General features: G+C 51.9%; 1 protein-coding gene and 1 long non-coding RNA gene across 4 annotated transcripts in view; one reads left to right on the top strand and one right to left on the bottom strand.

Annotated features, from left to right (window-relative positions):
- Nucleotides 1-19,005, bottom strand: part of ACIN1 (apoptotic chromatin condensation inducer 1) — a 59,661-nt gene that overhangs the window by 17,012 nt on the left and 23,644 nt on the right. The window contains exons 6-9 of one of the 3 annotated variants that reach the window (XM_039365140.1): nucleotides 15,441-15,692; nucleotides 15,184-15,284; nucleotides 10,787-10,928; nucleotides 4,103-4,148 (exon numbers count right to left, since the gene is read on the bottom strand). In XM_039365140.1, coding sequence (XP_039221074.1) covers nucleotides 4,103-4,148; nucleotides 10,787-10,928; nucleotides 15,184-15,284; nucleotides 15,441-15,692 — 541 coding nt within the window. Of the gene's footprint in view, nucleotides 1-4,102; nucleotides 4,149-10,786; nucleotides 10,929-11,347; nucleotides 11,588-12,233; nucleotides 12,424-15,183; nucleotides 15,285-15,440; nucleotides 15,693-19,005 lie in introns of those variants that run through there. The other 2 variants (XM_039365141.1, XM_039365142.1) reach the window with 2 other exon arrangements.
- Nucleotides 6,273-7,799, top strand: LOC120317999. Its single transcript, XR_005559381.1, has 2 exons — nucleotides 6,273-6,904; nucleotides 7,044-7,799. It is a non-coding gene; the product is annotated as an uncharacterized LOC120317999 (long non-coding RNA).

Consider the following 19,005-nt stretch of genomic DNA (forward strand, 5'->3'; position numbering starts at 1 on the left):
GGAGATGCTGCAATATTCCAGCTGATTGGTGCTTCTTCAGGGCTCAGCAGAAGCGCCAGGATCAGCGCCGAGCTCCAGCTGGATCCTAGCACTGATCCTGGCGCTTCCGCTGAGCCCTGACAGCCCTGCAGCTCCAGCCGTCTCTCGCTCAGGCTTGTGCGGTGCTGCCCCCAATTCAGCTCATTCCCCTCCCCCGCTACCACTTTTCTAGGATGGTCGCGTACCACCTGCCAGGTGCCAATGGACCACAGGTGGTACCCGTACCACTGGTTGAAAAGCTCTGCTCTAAAAGAATACAAATGACCAGATGACTGCAAAGGAGTATGGAATCCTTCCATTCCCAACCATCCAGTCAAAACCTGAAGAAGCTTCTGGGATGAGAAGCGAAACGTCTTCGAAGAAAAACAAGACAGTCCAGTTGCCTCATGAAAAAGCATCTATGGGAGTTAAACCTGAGCCGTTTCCCTGGGACACCGCTGAGTCACTTGGCCCTTTTGAGGTGGCTCGTGTGAGCGAGTCAGTTCACTTCCACCCTCTTTCCCTAAGCTCCATTCCGTCTCCCGCATGGTATGCCGATGCAGGCAAGTCCTCGGCTTACGAGCACAAGGGAGGCCCAAATTACTGTTGCTCAGTGAGACCGTTGTTGCGAGGTTGGCCCCATTTTACGATCTTTTTGCCACAGTCGTTAAGTGAATCACTGCAGTTGCTAAGTGAATCTGGCTTTGGCTTTGCTTGTCGGAAGGGGATCGTGTGACCCCGGGGGACACTGCAACACCGTCATAAATAGGAGTCAGTGGCCAAGTGTCCAAATGTTGATCAGGCGACCACACGGTTGCTCCAACGGTTGAGCGAAAAACGGTCTGAAGTCAGGAAAATGGTGGTAAGTCACTTGGTTTTCAATGCAGTTGTAAACTTCAAGCAGTCACTGAACAAATGATTGTAAGTCGAGGACTTTTGTACTGGGTTAGAAAAGAATCTAGCCAGGTATTTCTCAACCTCAGCCCCTTTAAGGGGAGTGAACATCAACTCCCAGAATTCCCCAGCCAGCCAACCATGCTGGCTGGGGAATTCTGGGAGTTGAAGTCCACCTGTCTTAAAGGGGCCAAGGCTGAGTAACATTGATCTAGTCCAGGAGTAGGCAACCTTGGGTCTTTCATGACTTGTGGACTTCAACTCCCAGAATTCCTGAGCCAGCCATGCTGAGGGAAAAGGGAGAGGTTTCCAAGCTGAGCCAGGCTGACTCAGGAATTCTGGGAGTTGAGGTCCACAAGTCATAAAAGAGCCAAAGTTTCCCCCATGCTGGCTTAGGAATTCTGGGAGTTGAAGTCCACAAGTCATGAAGGGGCCAAAGTTTCCCTCATGCTGGCTCAGGAATTCTGGGAGTTGAAGTCCACAAGTCATAAAAGAGCCAAGGTTGCCTACCCCTGATCTAGTCATTTCCTATGTTAGTAAAATCACAGCTTTAAATGAACTAAGTTTCTGTTACTCCAATGCTGCATGTAGTAAACTGGCCGAACCACTTGGGCGTAAAACCACTTGTTACCACTGAGAAATAAAAACTGGGTTTTACCAGGCCCCAGGAGCACCAAACACCTTTCTTTAAAAAATACCCACCCAATTCCATCAAAGGCAGTCCTTGAATTACAGCCATAATGGAGCCCAGAATTACAATCGTTAAGTTGTGGTGAAGGAAGTCCCTGTGTGATTGTGTCTGATGGTACAACCATTTTTTTTTTCCTGCAGCGGTCGTTAGACGAATCCATTATACCCCATGGAGATTTTAATTTGGGGGAGGGGGAAACCAGCCCAAAGCAGGTCTTGTGACTGTCGGATGCTGCAAACAGGCATAAATGTGAGCTGGTCGCTAAGGACCCAAAATACAATCCTGTGATTGTCCAGGGAGGTGTTTGCAGTTCTCACAAGAGCTGGTTTGTACTAGCGGTTAAGGTGCTGACTCTGAAACCAGGAAACAGTGAGTTCTAGTCCCGCCTTAGGCACAAAAGCCAGCTGGGTGACTTTGGGCCAATCACCAGGAGATGGCGAGTTCTAGTCCCGCCTTAGGCACGAAAGCCAGCTGGGTGACTCTGAGCCAATCACCAGGAGATGGTAAGTTCTAGTCCCGCCTCAGGTACAAAAGCTGGCTGGGTGACTTTGGGCCAATCACCAGGAGATGGCGAGTTCTAGTCCCGCCTCAGGCACAAAAGCTGGCTGGGTGACTTTAGGCCAATCACCAGGAGATGGCGAGTTCTAGTCCCGCCTTAGGCACGAAAGCCAGCTGGGTGACTGTGGGCCAATCACCAAGAGACAGCGAGTTCTAATCCCACCTTAGGCACGAAAGCCAAGAGGTGATTTTGCCCTAGTCCCTTTCTCAGCCCAACCCACCTTACTGGGCTGTTGTTGTGAGAAAACAGGAAGAGGAAAGAGCATTAGGTACGTTTGCCATCTTGAATTACTTAAAAAGAAATAAAGGCGGGATAAAAATCTTAACTTAATCTTAAGTGTGTCTAACTTCCGGGAGGGTCAGTTGTAACTTCAGCTAGTCACTAAAGGACAGGTCGTTAAGTGAGGACTACCTGCATTTCAGTGTATTTAATGTATGTACACTTACACCAGTTCATTTAGTGATGGTTCAAAGTTACAACAGCACTAAAAAGAAAAAAAAGGGGGGGGGGACTTATGACCACTTTTTTTCAGCTACCACTTCTGCAGCATCCCGACGATCACTGGATCAAAATTCAGATCCTCAGCAGACTTATGACGGTTGCAGTGTCCTGGGGTTGATGGGATCCCCTTTTGCCAGTTATTAAGTGAATCCTGCTGATCCCCCCCCATTGATTTTGCTTGTCAGAAGGGGGGGAGCAGCAGGATTCACTTAATAACTGGGTTACTAACTTAACCACTGAGGTGATTCTCTTGGCAACAAAATGTCGTTAACACGGGAAAAAATTCGCTTAACAAAGGTCCTCGCGTTAACCACAGACGTGTTTGCCGTACGTCAAGGACTACCTGTGTTTACTGTGGTGTATTTAACTGTAACTATAGGTAAGGTCTCTTTAACCACGTTGGCCTCCACTCCAGGGGAGCACAGCCAAGGCACAGATGGGGCAGCCCCCCTGCCTCTCCCAGATGGAAGCAAAGCATGTTCCCTTCACCCTTCTCCCAGACCTACAATCCCTTTTCAGGCTTTTCAGATTAGCCAGCCTTGAGAGAGTGGGAGTAAAAATTATTAAACACCACAATTTCCAAGGCTACAATCCTTTGCATGCTGCTCCAGAGTGACCTTGTCTCTTGGGGGTGGCAAGGGAACTAGCCCTCCATCCCAGCAGCCAAGCACAGGACCTTTGCTCTCCCAACCCTTAAAGCAAGAGTCCTCCAACCTTGGCCAGTTTAAGATTTGTGGATTTCAACTCCCAGAATTCCTCAGCCTGCCTCCAATCTTGGCCAGTTTTAAGACGTGTGGACTTCAACTCCCAGAATTCCTCAGACCGTCTCCAACCTTGGCCAGTTTAAGACTTGTGGACTTCAACTCCCAGAATTCCTCAGCCAGTCTCCAACCTTGGCTATTTTAAGACTTGTGGACTTCAACTCCCAGAATTCCTCAGCCAGTCTCCAACCTTGGCCAGTTTAAGACTTGTGGACCTCAACTCCCAGAATACCTCAGCCTGTCTCCAACCTTGGCCAGTTTAAGACTTATGGACTTCAACTCCCAGAATTCCTCAGCCCATCTCCAACCTTGGCCAGTTTAAGACTTATAGAACTTCAACTCCCAGAATTCCTCAGCCAGTCTCCAATCTTGGCGACTTTTTAAGACGTATGGACTTCAATCCCCACAATTCCTCAACCAGCCCTTCAAGCAGGGGTCTCCAACCTTGGCGACTGTGTGGACCTCCACTCCCAGAATTCCTCAGGCAGCATTGCTGGCTGAGGAATTCTGGGAGTTGAAGTCCACAAGTCTTAAAGGGGCCAATTGGAGGCCCTGGCCTTAAAAAGGCCCAGGAGGTGAGACCCCAGAGGACCTCCCAACCTCCTCAGATGTCCCATCAAGTGGTCAGGAGACAGTTGAGCTCAATGGGTGGAGAACCTGCCCCCCCCCTTTACTTACAGACGACGGAGATTTTCCTCTTGAAGGCCTTGGGCTGAGCCGAACCCTGTGGAGAAAGGGAAGGAAGAAAGGAAGGGCAGAGAGAGAGAGAGAGAGAGAGAGAGAGAGAGGAGGAGGAGGAGGAGAAAGAGAGGGAGAAGTGGGAGAAAGACAGACAAAGAAAGAAAACCCCGTGTAGAGGGGGGAGTCAAGTCAGTATCGGGGATTTGGAAAATGGCCGTTGCATCTAGGGGACATCAAGGGGGTGGGTGGGGGAAGAGAGGGCCTAAATAATGGAGGGGCCCAAATGAAGGCGTGGGGACGGGCAAAGAGGTCCCCTGCTGCCTCAGCAATGAAGTGGAGAGGGTAGAATCCTGCCTCCCCTAACTTGGCGCAAAATTATTAGTTATTAGTTTATTTGCGCACAGCTCCTGTCCACAACTAGGAGCGGAATCACCAGAAACGGTCCTCATGAGGACTAGAAACCCTTTGAGAACGTTCTCTATTTGGCCTTTCGGGAGAGGCCAAACAGAGAAATGTTCTCAAAGGGTTCCTACTCCTCAAAGAGTACGAGAAATTGAAAAGGGGACTGGGCAAATAGAGAAATGTTCTCAAAGGGTTTCTAGTCCTCATGAGTGCGAGAAATTGAAAAAATAGGACTGTGGGGGGGGGCGGTCCTCTGAGCTGGGTTATTTCCTTGCAGACGTTTCATTACCAACCTAGGCAATAGCATCAGTGCTACAAAAGGAATAAGGTTTGGGACCTCACAGTTCAACCCGGAGCTACAAATATTTTCTTTTACGGGGACAAATGTTTCCGGAGCTAAAACTATTCCAGGGATAGGAAATGTTATTGAGGAAATACGATCCGCTTTCATCTATCTGATTTAAAGTCCACATCTTGGCTAGGTGAGCAGACCAATGAGAAAAACACGCACGGCTTTTCTAGCTGTGGCACCAAATTAAGGAACAATTACCAGTTCCACTTGGATCCCTTTTTTTATTCAGAAACGGGCAGCTGATTTTCATGATTTTAACAACATTTAAACAGGCAAACTACTGGTTTCATTACATTTGCTCTAGAAAGATTATTGGGTTTTTTTGGAGGGGAAAAAAATGGGATTCCATGGTTTATTTTTCCTGCTTTTCCTCCCTGTTCTGCTTTTAACAGCTTCTCTCCTCAGTGTTTCTTTATTTCTGTATTATGGAAACAAGACTGGATGCCTTTTAATGAAAAATATGGAAGTTCAAACCCTTGGCTCTCAGTTGCATTGGACTACAAGTACCATTATTCCAAGCCAGCCTACCCTTTCCTATGCTGACTGGGAATGATGGGAATTGAAAGCCAAATACAAAAAAACATAGGGGAAAACCCACCGCTAGCAATTCTTTAAACGGCGTATATCTTGTTTCTTTTTTTAAATTGAAATATTTTTGCCCGCTTTCTGGATTTAAAAAAACAAAAAACCAAACCAAACATTAAACCTCTTTCATAGGGCTTATGTGTTTTGAACCGACCGATCAAACGATGACTTCCGATTATTTTAATGCCCCCAAGTGTCCAGCCAATTAAAGTCGACAACAAGCCGTTTTGATGGACGGGCCTGCCAAGTTCATTAAGAGCGGATGTCAGTTCATTGTCAGAGGGGGAAAAAAAGATAAAAATAAAAAATAAAAATAAAGAACGGAAGTACAAATACAGAAGCAGTTGTGAATTTTAGTCACTTTAACCCTTGGGGCACAGGTAGGCAACCTTGGCCCCTTCATGACTCGTGGACTTCAACTCCCAGAATTCCTGAGCCAGCCAAGCTGAGGGGAAAGGGAGAGGTTTCCAAGCTGAGCCAGGCTGGCTCAGGAATTCTGGGAGTTGAAGTCCACGAGTCATAAAAGAGCCAAGGTTGCCTACTCCTGCCTTGGGGGTTAGTTCAACACAACGGACACGTTTAAAAAAAAAAACACATTTCAATCCCCTCAGCATTTTGAGAGAAATTTCCACCCAGTTGCAATGTTTATTTAGGTCAGGGGGTCTTCAAACTTGGCTCTTTTATGACTCGTGGACGTCAACTCCCAGAATTCCTGAGCCAGCATGGGGGAACTATAGCCCCCTCGTGACTCGTGGACTTCAACTCCCAGAATTCCTCAGCCAGCATGGCTCAGCTTGGAAAACTCTCCCTTTCCCCTCAGCATGGCTGGCTCAGGAATTCTGGGAGTTGAAGTCCACGAGTCATAAAAGGGCCAAGTTTGAAGACCCCTGGTCTAGGGTCGCCTGCCTGAGCAGGGGGTTGGACTAGAAGACCTCCAAGGTCCCTTCCAGCGCTTGTGATTCTGGATGGCTTGCACCATTCCTGGTTTTTTCCCACCCTCGAGGAACTGTTCCTCTCCCAAGCCTGCATTTGCACCAATCCAGGTGATCTCACGGGAAAGCGATCTGGAAAATTCCTTTTCTCTCCGGCTAAGTTATTCCCACTCCTGCCTGGCTTTGCTTTCCCAAGAGGAAACTGGCATAGTTGGTGTTGTCGTTTATTTTCCATTTTCTTTTCGGTAGCATTTTGCAAAACAGGCTAAATTCTAACCAAGGAGAATCTTTGGAGCTCAGGGTTGACATGTAGGGTCCTTGGTACACTCCAAGGTTGGTTGCTATCTCTTGGCAGTACAGGCAGTCCTTGACTTACAGCCACAATTAAGGGTCATTAAATAACCTGTTGTTCAGTCGAGGGCTGCCTGCACTGATCGCGTTACCTAATTTGTCATGAAACGTCTGCGAGCTCAGAGAGCAGCCCACCCAGGCTAAACTCTCACATCAGTATCATTGTTCAAGAGCAGTGTTTCCCAAACTTGACCATTTTAAGGCATGTGGACTTCAACTCCCAGAATTCCACAGCCAGCATTGCTGGCTGTGGAATTCTGGGAGTTGAAGTCCACATGCCTTAAAATGGTCAAGTTTGGGAAACACTGTTCAAGAGGATTTTCATGGCTTTGTGTCTCCTGTGATCCCGTGGTCGTGCGCACCAACGTGGGGTCCACGGCTAGAGATGGGAAGGCCTGGGGGGAAAAAAAACCCCGGAAAAATAGGGGGGAAAAAATAAGTTTTTTTTCCCCATACGGCTTTGGGGAAAAAAAATCTGGTCACCCTCACCCCCAATTTTCCTGATTTTTTTCCCCCACAGGCCTTCCCATCTCTAGACAGCATCCGTCGAAGTCTAGACACATGCATTTCTGCAAAATGTATGTTTGTTTGTTCCTGTCTTTGTGGATCTTCCCCCCTTTTGGACCCACCCACCCTCTTTATTTAGGACAGCCTCACTCTTCCCCCGAGCAGGGGGGGTCGGACTGGATGACCTCCAAGGTCCCTTCCAGCTCCATTATTCTCCACTTTATGGCCGAACAGCAGGTTCCCCCTGGAAATGATAAGGGGCTGTTGGTGGAAACCAGGTGCCATCCCAATGTCAACACGGGGGTCAGTTTCAGCAAGGATTTTGGATGTGGGGGGGGGAAAACCAAACCAGGCTGTCACACCTCCTAAACTAATTCCCAAAGACCCCCCCCCGTTTAAGAAAAGCTAAGGGGGACCCCTCCATTTTAAACCGTTAACGGGACCCACCCCCCCGCCGCCCCCAGCACTTCCAATCCTCTCTTTCTCTTTCTCTCTCTCTCTTTTCCATTTAAATTAAGAACATAAAAGAAAACAAGCAAAAAAAAAACCATTATTATTTTTTTTTTTTTTTAAAAAAAAAAACAAATTAGGACAAGCGCTCCAGGTACCCTCTCACACCTGGGGCAGGGTCTTCTGTTCAGCCAATCACACCTCAGTGTGTGCGCTGTATCTAGGCAACGGCTGGTCCAATCGGAACGAGCCCTCCCTGGCCTGAAAGGTGCGTGGCTTGGTTGGACTGGGTGAACAAGAGAGGTGCTGATTGGTTGGCTGGCTGGTAGGTAGGTAGGAACCTAGCGCTTGATGGGTTGGTGGTCGGAGTCAAGTGTCCCGGAAGAGAGAGGGCGAGACAGAAGACGTCCCCCCCCAAAAGGACGGAAATGGGGGGGGGCACGAGGGTCAAGGCATCAGTTCTCGGCAGGCAGAGACGGACCGTCGGTTGGGACAGCGGTGTGTGCGTGTGGCACTGTCTCGTTTGCGGCAGGGACTCTTGTGGTGGAAAACCAACAATCACAACGGGGCGGACACCCCGACGACGGGCGAAAACAGGTTACATTGCAACGGAAGTCCTTTTTTTTTTTTTTGGTGGAAGAGACACCACGCCGCACGGGGGTTGTCGACGGGGAAGAGCTTCCCGGGTCCGTGGAAGGCTACCCGCCCCATGTCCTTTCGGGCGACCCTCGGCGCCGAGCGGAAAGGCCACAAAAAAAAAAGGTCCTTCGGGCATTGGCGGAGCAAAGCAGGGCTTGCGCGAGAGACAATACGCAGGCGATTTGAGAGGCAGGGTGGAAGACCTCTGCGTATCCTCAGAGGAGCGCTCCCCTCCCAAATTCTGGAGCTCCAGGCTCGGCATCGGCAGACGGCGTTGACCTGGGCGTCGATCCGGTTCCTAGGATTGGGAGATCAGCAACCGAGGACTCCCTCCCCCCTTTGGCGGATGGAAAAGTCGCCGAACACGTCCCAAGTCAGGAAAGCAGACGGGATCGTTGCAGCGACGCGATCGTAGCGGCGACGAGGGAGCGTTCCTGCTCTTCTCAGGCGGAAAAGATCACCAGAATTCGTCTCGAACGACTCGCGCCAACGGAAACCTGGAAGGAGATGGAGCGTCCAACTCCCAGGGAGGTTACGGGACAGGTCGACGTGTCGTGACATCCTTTTGACGCCTCGTTCGGAAGACCGGCAGAGTTTTGACCGGGTAACTTCCCAACAACAGCAGTCGCAGCTTTCAAGGATGGTGGAGATTAACTAGGAACCAGCAGAGCACAAGTTGAGGTGGGCCATCGAGCTTTCGGACCCACGGAGGAAGACACCCCCCCCCGGAGCAGGCGGCGCTCCGAAGGGTACGCGTCTCTCTGAGGCTACGGAAGTAGAGGACTTTCCATCGAACGGAGAAGACAGTTCCAGGAAGGGCCTACTCTGGGTGGCCCCGAAGACCGTCTCCAAAATCTCTTTTTTTTTCCCCCCTCGTCCACCTCCATGGACACCTGGGTGCGGCCTGCTCATATGTGTTCACGCTCTCTCTCTCCGGTTCTCTCTCTCTCTCTCACTCTCTCTTTCGCACTCCCAGAAGATTGGATGCCTCTTTAAAACGGGGATCAGAACAAACGAGTCCAGAGGAGAATGTCAACGGGGGAAGGGGGGTTGGTTGTGCAGGGGAAGCTATCTTTACGGGTGAAGGGAGAAGCAAGGCCTGTCCCCACCCACCCCTCTTCCTCAGCAGCACGGAAAAGCCAGGATCTGAGTTGTGAGTGTAATTATGTACGTGCAGGCGCACAAATGTATTCTCCCCCCACCCCCACCCCAGACATCCCAGGATCCTCCTATCACAACCCACCCACCCCTTCTTTGTACAACACAGGGGGAATAAAAGAGGCCAATTCTTTACACTGGCTCACAGGTGGGGGAAAATAAGACAAAATATCAGAAATGGCCGAAGGTCCAACCAAATCTTTGCCATGGATCTAGTTTAGTAAACAACCACCACCACAAATTAAAAAAAAAAATTAAGCATGCCAAAATGAGATGAGCAGGAATCCTGGTTAAGGGGCTGGGCTGGGGTATTCACTGCTTGGAAAAACTCAACCAGCCTTGCCTTAAGGCAGCGTCGAACGTGAGAAGCACCAGGCTCAGAATGGACAAAAATCAAAGTATCAAATCCCTTGGGATTCGGGATCCCATGTCCATTAAGACAGGCTTCTGTGTTTTCTCTTTTCTGGGTACAATTGGGCACTAAATCAGAACATTAATGCAGGTATTTACTAGCCAAGAAAAATGTAAAAAGGCAAAATCTTTTCTCTCTGCTAGCCACTGGGTGCAGTGTTTGTCAACTTTTGGCCACTTTAAGAGGGGTGGACTTCAACTCCCAGAATTCTCCAGCCAGCATGCTTGAAGGTGGGTGGACTTCAACTCCCAGAGTTCCTCAGCCACACGCTTTTAAGGTGGGTGGACTTCAACTCCCGCAATTCCCCAGCCGGCATGCATGGATGGATTCCAACTCGTTGGCTGGGGAATTCTGGGAGTTAAAAGTCCACACGTCTTAAAGTGACCAAGGTTGAAAAAAAACACACAGCACTGAAGGCTTATTTCTCATTTCTTCTCTTCCTCAGCCTGACAGGCCCCACAGATTTTCATGCACAGAAAATTACAGCAGTTTATTATGTAAAATTAAGGGGGGGGGAATATAGATTTTCCCCAAGCACACCCAAGTGGAAATTCTCGGGAAGCAGAACCGTACACCCTGAACAAAAGGTGAACTGGGGTGCACCCGCACTCCCCTTCGTCAAGATCTCCTTGCAAGGGGAACTTAGATGGGGTGTCGCGCCAGGGGACAAAAGTCCCTAGTGCAAAGGTTTTGCTGGGGCGCTTAGATCTCACCCAGCATTCTGCCCCCCCCCCCCGGGCCTTTCCTCTCTTCCCCCCCATTGCAATCCCCCCGGGGTGGTGCTGAATGGCCCTTCACCTGCCCCAGGACAGCCCCATCCTCCCGAGCCGCTCGTCTGGATGCCCCCGCGGGCCCCCTGCCTCTACGCCGAGGGGTGCCCCCCAACACGCTACCTCTTTCTTCTCCTCGTCTTCAGGGCCCGCTTCGGGGCCCGGGGGGTCTGCGGAGGGCTGATCCTCGGGGCCACCGGGCTCCAGGGCCTCGTTCTCCGGGTGGGGCTCCGACAGCTCCATGGGCACCGTCTGCTTCTCCTCGCTGCGTGGAGAGAGAGGGAGAGGCGATCACCGGGGGGAGGGCGGCTGGGGGGGTCACCAGAGGACAAGAGGCACCTCGCTTTTATCGGAGGCCCAGCAGTCTCTATAAAAAGGGGTCTGGGGAAACCTCTGCCCCACGGCAGCGCCTTCTCTGCCCCATAGCAGCGCCGTCTTCCATTCCATTTTCCCCTTCCTTCCCGGTGACCTGCTGCGGCCTTCCCTTCCTCTCCTCCACTGCGGCCCATCTAAAGGTGACTTCTCCAACCCAGAGCATCCTCCGAGTATGTTTCCCCCAACAGATTTCACCAGCCCGAACCCCCCCCCCAAGTACGAGAGACCGTCCGAAGGGGGGAGGAATCCCAACCCAAAGAAGGGGGCAGTTCCCCCCCCAGAAGGGAACCCCTTCCCCCAACCACCCACCTGAACCTCCTTTCATGTCGCATATTCCATCCCCGGATCACTTACACCACTGGCTTCCCATCTCCAGAGACAACCCCACCACCACCACCCCTCCCCACCCGATCCCGGGGGCCGCCTCGTCCTAGGGCCCTACTGTTGCTTGCGGGGAGGAGGGGGCGAATGTGGAGGGCCAGGAGCCCAAAAAGCAGAAAGAGGGAAGCCGAGCAGGGAAAGGCAGCCACGTGCAGGATGGAAAGCGGGGAACAAGGAAGGGAGGGGGAGAGAGAGAGAGAGAGAGAGAGAGAAAAAAAAATCTCTGCAGGGAAAAAAGGGCAGGCGGTGGAAAACCGGGGGGGGGGGAGAAGGATGGGTGATGGGGGGGGGAGGAGGAGAATCCAGCAGAGGAAGCAGCTGGAAGGCCGGGAGAAGACCCAGAGTCTTGGAAGGAAGGGGGGGTTAGAGAGAGAGGAGGGAGGGGAGAGGGAACAGCCAGCCAAGCAGGGGGAAAACAGCAGTGAAAGTGGGACCTCCTGGGAAGAAAGGGAAAGCTTGGAGGGAGGGGGGGGGCGCCCTGTCAAAGGGAAGGGCCGACGAGCTGGGGAGGGGGCTGGCTGGAGGAGGGAGAGAGAGAGAAAATGGAGGGCAGGAGGAGGGGGAGAGAGGAGGGAGGGGGGAGTCCAGGAGGCGCGAGGCAGAGAAAAGAGGAGGAGGGGGGAGGGGCCGCGGGAAGGGAGTGAATGAATCGGGGAATGAATGGAGGCGGCTGGCGGGGGGAGGAGGAGGAAGAGGAGAGAATGGCGCAGGAGAGGAGAGAGAGGCGGGAGGGGAGGAGGGAGGGAAGGACAGCGGCTGGGGAGGAGGGGGGGGGGCTGCGGAGGTCGCCAGGCCGGCCGGGCCCCGGTCTCACCCTCCCTTGCTCTCGGAGAGCAGCATGGCCGGGTCGGGGCTTCCTGGGCTCCGCCTCTAGCAGTCCCGCAGGCGCCGGAGCGGCTCGGAGCGGGCGGGGGGCGGCGGCGGCACCCGGAGCGGCATGAACGGCGGCGGCACCAGCGGCGCAACAGCGGAGCCGCGGACGGGCGGCGGGGCCATCTTGCCGGCGCCGCCGATGCTGCTGCTGCTTTCCCGGCAGCCCCCGGGAGAAGGCGCGGGGGGGAGGGGGAGGAGGGGGGCCGCCCAGGATGCGGAGGCGGGAGGGGAGGGGGCAGAGGGACCCCGAGGGGCGGGGCCGGGCGAAGCTGCAAGGACGGGGAGGGTCCCCGGATCATCTCGGGGAGGCCCCCTCCCCAGTCTGGCATCAGGGCGCTGCGGGAGCCGTCCCTCTTCCAGGCCAGCCCCCCCATCCAACCGGTCAAGCGCCCCAGAACTTTCCTATAGAGGCTGCAGGACCCATCGCTCAGAGGTCAGCCCCCCATCCAACCGGTCAAGTGTGCAGGAATCTTCCCTTAAGAGGCCGTGGGACCCATCCCTTTTACAGGCCAGCCCCCCATCCAACCGGTCAAGCACCCAGGACCCTTCCCTTAGCTTAGAGGTTGCGGGACCCATCCCTCAGAGGCCAGCCCCCCATCCAACAGGTCAAGCACCCAGGACCCTTCCCTTAAGAGGCTGAGGGATCCACCCCTGGTAGAGGCCAGCCTCCCATCCAACTGGTCAAGCGCCCCAGAACCTTCCCTTAGAGGCTGTGGGACCCATACATCAGAGGCCAGCCCTCCATCCAACCGGTCAAGCCTGCTGGACCCTTCCCTTAGAGGCTGCCGGGTCCATCCCTCAGAGGTCAGCCCCCCATCCAACCGGTCAAGCGTGCAGGAATCTTCCCTTAAGAGGCCGCGGGACCCATCCCTTTTACAGGCCAGCTCCCCATCCAACTGGTCAAGTGCCCAGGACCCTTCCCTTAGAGGCTGCCGGGTCCATCCCTCAGAGGCCAGCCCCCCATCCAACTGGTCAAGCGCCCGGACCCAAGCCTTTTACAGGCCAGCCCCCCATCCAACCGGTCAAGCACCCAGGACCCTTCCCTTAGAGGCTGCCGGGTCCATCCCTCAGAGGCAAGCCCCCCATCCAAGAGGTCAAGCGCCCAGGACCCTTCCCTTAAGAGTCTGATCCACCCCCGTTAGAGGCCAGCCTCCCATCCAACTGGTCAAGCGCCCCAGAACTTTCCCTTAGAGGCTGTGGGACCCATACATCAGAGGCCAGCCCTCCATCCAACCGGTCAAGCGTGCTGGACCCTTCCCTTAGAGGCTGCTGGGGTCTATCCCTCAGAGGTCAGCCCCCCATCCAACCGGTCAAGCGCCCAGGGACCTTCCCTTAGGCCACAGAACCCATCCCTTTTACAGGCCCAGCCCTCCATCCAACCGGTCAAGCGCCCAGGGACCTTCCCTTAAGAGGCTGTGGGACCCATCCCTCAGAGGCCAGCCCCCCATCCAACTGGTCAAGCGCCTGGGACCATCCCTTTTACAGGCCAGCCCCCCATCCAAGCGGTCAAGCACCCAGGAACCTTCCCTTAAGAGGCTGCCAGATCCATTTGCCCCATCCAACTGGTCAAGCACACAGAAAACCTTCTTTAGAAGATGTGGGATCCATCCCGTACATGTCAGCCCTCCATCCAACCGGTCAAGCACGCAGGACCCTTCCCTTCAGTATACATCCCTTAGATGTCAGCCCCCTCCCCACCCAACCAGTGAAGCTAGCAGGATTCTTCCCACAGAGGCTGCGGGATTCATCCCAGAGGCCAAATCCTATCCAACCGGTCAAGTGCGCAGGAACCTTCCCTTAAGATGCTGCAGGATCCATCCCCCCCATCCAACTGGTCAAGCACACAGGAAGCTTCCCTTAGAGGCTAGCCCCCCCCCACATGAAATGGGATCAACCCTCTATACAGGGCCTGACTAACCGATTCCAAATCAAGCATGGATCTCAATCACTTGGGTTGGGAGCTCCCTTTTTACGACCGTCTAATCCAAGGGGTCTCCAAACTCGGCCACTTTAAGACTGGTGGACTTCAACTCCCAGAATTCCTCAGCCAGCCCTTAGACCAGTGGTTCTCAACCTTTTTAATGCCGTGACCCCCAACCGGTCGTAAGACGAGGACTACTCAACCGGTCATCAGTCGAGGACTACTCAACTGGTGCAGCACCGTTTGCAGAACAGGACTTTTGGCGGGCTCAGCAGGGCAGAGACAGCCTGGACAATTCCTATTGGCTTTTGAAAGCCAATAGAATTAGACTCTATTCAAGAGAGTCTATTCTATTGGCTTTCAAACGCCAGTAGAATAAAAGGGAGTAGCACAGCTAAGGAAAAGGGGGAAAAAATGGCGGACTGCATTGTTTGGCGACCCCCGTGAAATGGTCGTTCGACCCCAAATGGGGTCCCGACCCACAGGTTGAGAACCACTGCCTCAGACCTTAAGGTCTAATCCCTTAATTCGGGGTAAATGCTAATTTCTTTTAAAAAATTGCAAATAATTGTAGTGGGACGTATTAAAGAATCTCCCTCCTTGAATCCCAACCCTGGTTTGTGGGAAAGGACAGAGGGTCGGCCCTGCCCAAGATCCTCCTGGCCAGGCCGCCTTACGACGACCAAGGCTGACCAAGGCGTCCCAATGGAACAGGCCATGGATCTGGTCAGTTTCTCAGCAACATTGGCTCTTGCACCCCAGCTCTTTCCTGTAGCCACTGTGCTTTGTGAGACTTGCTCCGCTTGGCGTGCTCAGAGCCACAGAGAGAGAGACGAGTGTTGGGTGTCCTGCACTTTTCGGGGTGCCCCCATTCTCCCCACCCCTTCCGGCCGTTGATCTACCTTCCCAAGTCAGGTATTTACAATGGAGCGAGTGGCACGTGGAGCGATCCCATCCCTCCGATACTCACGTTTTACTACGCAATGGCTCGGCCAGGCGCTGCGGGTCTGAGGCGGGACCCCCACTCTCTAGGCTGGACCCGTCCGCTGGAAAGGGGGGCTCTGGGCTGGCCTGTGGGGAAAGGGTTAATTTAGCAGGAAGGGGCCACAGGGCCGGGTCTCCTGGCCGCCCCCACCCCCCAAAATGGCCACCCCCACCCCCCAAAGTGGAGCTGGGACCCCCAAAGAGCCCACTGGAAACACCCCCCCTCCCTTGGCTGCTCCGTACTCGTTCTGGCAACGTGCTCTCGGTCTCCACGCTGTGTGCTGCTGGTGGCTGCTGCGGTGGTGGGGTGTGGCTGTGTTGCCTCTGAGGATCCGAAGGAGGGGAAGGGACGCGTTTCCCTTCTTCCTTGGGGCTTGGCGGGATCTCTTGGTGCTGGGCCTTGGGGCTGCGGGGTGGGAGCCACGGCCCGTGCGGGGAGGACTCTTTGGTGGGATGGACGCCGGCGCTGTCCCGCGAAGCTTCACGGCTACGGGACTGTGGGGGGGGGGAGAGAAAAGAGAAGAATTTTTGGCATTTCTGTGTTCTTCGGCTGTTTCTCCAAAAAGGCTGGGTGGGTTAAGATGGAATGTAGGATTTGATTGATTCATTCACTCACTCACTCACTCACTCACTCACTCATCCCTCCATCCAATTTCTATAGACGAGAATACAGGCAGTCCTCGGCTGACGACCGTTCGTTTAGTGACCGCTCAGGGTCCAATATTCCCTGAAGCTCAGCTTGCTTTGAAAGTTTTGTGGTGTTCGAAACTGGTTGAGGGATATATTAACACTGGACTTAAGAGTTAAAACCTGAACTCTCCTCGTTGGGAATAACGACAGAAAAATGTGACAAGGGAACCATCTACCTGCTGCTACACATCCTGACTGCAGCTAGGCTTGCTTTAGGGCAAAAATGGAAGAGCAAGGAAATTCCCACAGAGGAAGAGTTAATTCATAAAATATTAGCATGTGCAGAAATGGACAGGCTCACAATGATATTAAAAGACAAATGTGGATCAGTTTATTATGAAACCTGGGATAAATTTTACCGCAGGAGGAATTCGAAGAGGACAGTAGGGATTAAAGACGAATGTTAAGATAGAAATATATGTTATTTTAGAACAGTGGTTCTCAACCTTTTTAATGCCGCGACCCCCAGCCGGTCATAAGTCGAGGACTACTCAACCGGTCGTAAGTCGAGGACTACTCAATTGGTGCAGCACCGTTTGCAGAATGGGACTTTTGGCGGGCTCAGCAGGGCAGAGACAGCCTGGACAATTCCTATTGGCTTTTGAAAGCCAATAGAATTAGACTCTATTCAAGAGAGTCTATTCTATTGGCTTTCAAAAGCCAATAGAATAAAAGGGAGTAGCACAGCTAAGGAAAAGGGGGAAAAAATGGCGGACTGCGTTGTTTGGCGACCCCCGTGAAATGGTCGTTCGACCCCAAATGGGGTCCCGACCCACAGGTTGAGAACCACTGTTTTAGAACAAGTATTGTATATAAAACTTAGATGTATATGTAGAGATGAAGAATTGATTGTAAAAAGTGGAATAATCTGATAAGAATGTATATACTGGAATGTCACGTCAAATCCAATGTTTGTTTGTTTTCAATTGTATTATAAATAATTTTTTTTTAAAAAAAGGAAGTTTTGTGCTGTTATAACTGGCTAGCCTGCTTGTGCCCTAATTCAATTGGCAGCAAATCTAAACAGCCTCCAACGGTTATAATTATATTATACGGTATTGCTGCTATCCTGTAACCCCTTCACTTTAGAAGCGTTCATTTAGTGACTGTTTCAAAAGTTGCAACGGCCTGAAAAAAAGCGATTCAGGAATGCTTTTCACACTTAACAACCGCTGCAGTGTCCCCATGGGATCAAAATTCAAAATGCCTGGCAACTGCTTTATACTTACGACCGTTGGGAGTGTCCGGGGAGTCATTGAAAAAAGTGACTTTACAACCATTTTGCTGTCTTTTGACCGTTTTTCACGTGAGCATTCCAGCACCCCCACGATCACGCAATTAAATTTCAGACGCTTGGCAACTGACTCATATTTATGACGGCATCCTGGTGTGTGTGTATGTGTAGGGGGGGGTGTCACGTGATCCCCTTTTGTGACCTTCCCACAAGCAAAGTCCAAAGTCCAAAATCTGGGGAAGCCAGATTGCTTTAACAATCCGAGTGATTCACATTTTACAGAGCTGTAAAATGGGGTACAATTCGCTTAACAAACGTCTCACTTAGCGACAGACATTTTGGACTCAACTGTGGTCAGAAATTTGAGGACTACCTGTATTGTGTAGCTCCGGGGCGAAGTGTGCTGCTCTCTGAGCTGGGTGCTTTTCTTGTAGACGTTTCACAGCCAAACTAGGTATCATCATCAGCGCCGGCACTAACGTCAGCAGCTGATGATGTTACCTAGTTTGGTCACAAAACGTCTGAAAGAAAAAGCACCCAGCTAGTTCAGAGAGCACCAAGGACCTCACAGGATACAGGAGTAATTTTATGGATTTGCCCCTGGATCAGCTGAAAATCTCTATAAATAAGAGCTGGTCTGAGAAAGAAGGATTCTTTTCCAGGAGGAAAAGATAATGTTTTTAAATGTTTCATCTGATTTATAGAAAGCAGAGTCTCCGCTGCCTTACCAAACATTTTCACACAGAAAGATGTAATAATGCCTCTGCGGTTTGTAGGCCTTTTAAAAAAAAAAAGATCAAGCGGCGCCAAGCAATTAACTGAAGATGCCTTTAAAAACAAAAAAAGTGGCTGGAACTTTTGATGTTCAGTGACTTGAAATAAATTCTAGAGATATTGGCAAGTCTTTTCACAAAATCCACTGGCTTTGTGAGGACGCTGGTGGACAAATGACAAACGGCCGATCAGCATCTGAGGGGACAGCGTCTCTCAAATTGTATACCAACACTTTGAAATGGGTTTTCATTAAAGCATCCTGAAGTGCTGAAGAACAAGCTACCTGCCGCGTTTTTCCTTTTGGGCCAAGCCGTAAAATATATCTTTTTTTTTTTTTTTAAAGAAAGCAAGCTTGAAAATAATGAGACTAGAAGCGAGCAGGAAGGCGTCTAAAATCCGATGATTGCTTTACATCAAATGTTCCCATTATCCCCCCCCCCCCAAAAATCAATTTGTTCTGAGTTGGAAATATCTGTTTTCCGAAAATGTTTGGCAACATCTCACAAGGCTCCTGCAGCTACGATTTAAAAGCAAGTGTCCCTAGGTCTAGGCCAGGGCTCTTCCAACTTGGCCCTTTGATGACTTGTGGACTTCAACTCCCAGAATTCCTCAGCCAGCGTGAGGGAACTATGGCCCTTTTATGGCTTGTGGACTTCAGCTCCCAGAATTCCTCAGCCAGTGTGCCTGGCTGAGGAATTCTGGGAGTTGAAGTCCACAAGCAGGGGTCTTCCAACTTGCCCCTTTTATGACTTGTGGACTTCAGCTCCCAGAATTCCTCAGCCAGCGTGAGGGAACTATGGCCCTTTTATGACTCGTGGACTTCAGCTCCCAGAATTCCTCAGCCAGCATGCCTGGCTGAGGAATTCTGGGAGTTGAAGTCCACAAGCAGGGGTCTTCCAACTTGGCCCTTTTATGACTTATGGACTTCAGCTCCCAGAATTCCTCAGCCAGCGTGAGGGAACTATGGCCCTTTTATGACTCGTGGACTTCAGCTCCCAGAATTCCTCAGCCAGCGGGCCTGGCTGAGGAATTCCGGGAGTTGAAGTCCACAAGTCATAAAAGGGCCAAGTTGGAAGACCCCTGGCCTAGGCACTGGGTTCAAAACAGGCT

Source organism: Crotalus tigris, unplaced genomic scaffold, assembly GCF_016545835.1.
Source record: "Crotalus tigris isolate CLP2741 ecotype Arizona unplaced genomic scaffold, ASM1654583v1 scf7180000019964.508439, whole genome shotgun sequence".
Classification (NCBI taxonomy): Eukaryota; Metazoa; Chordata; class Lepidosauria; order Squamata; family Viperidae; genus Crotalus; species Crotalus tigris.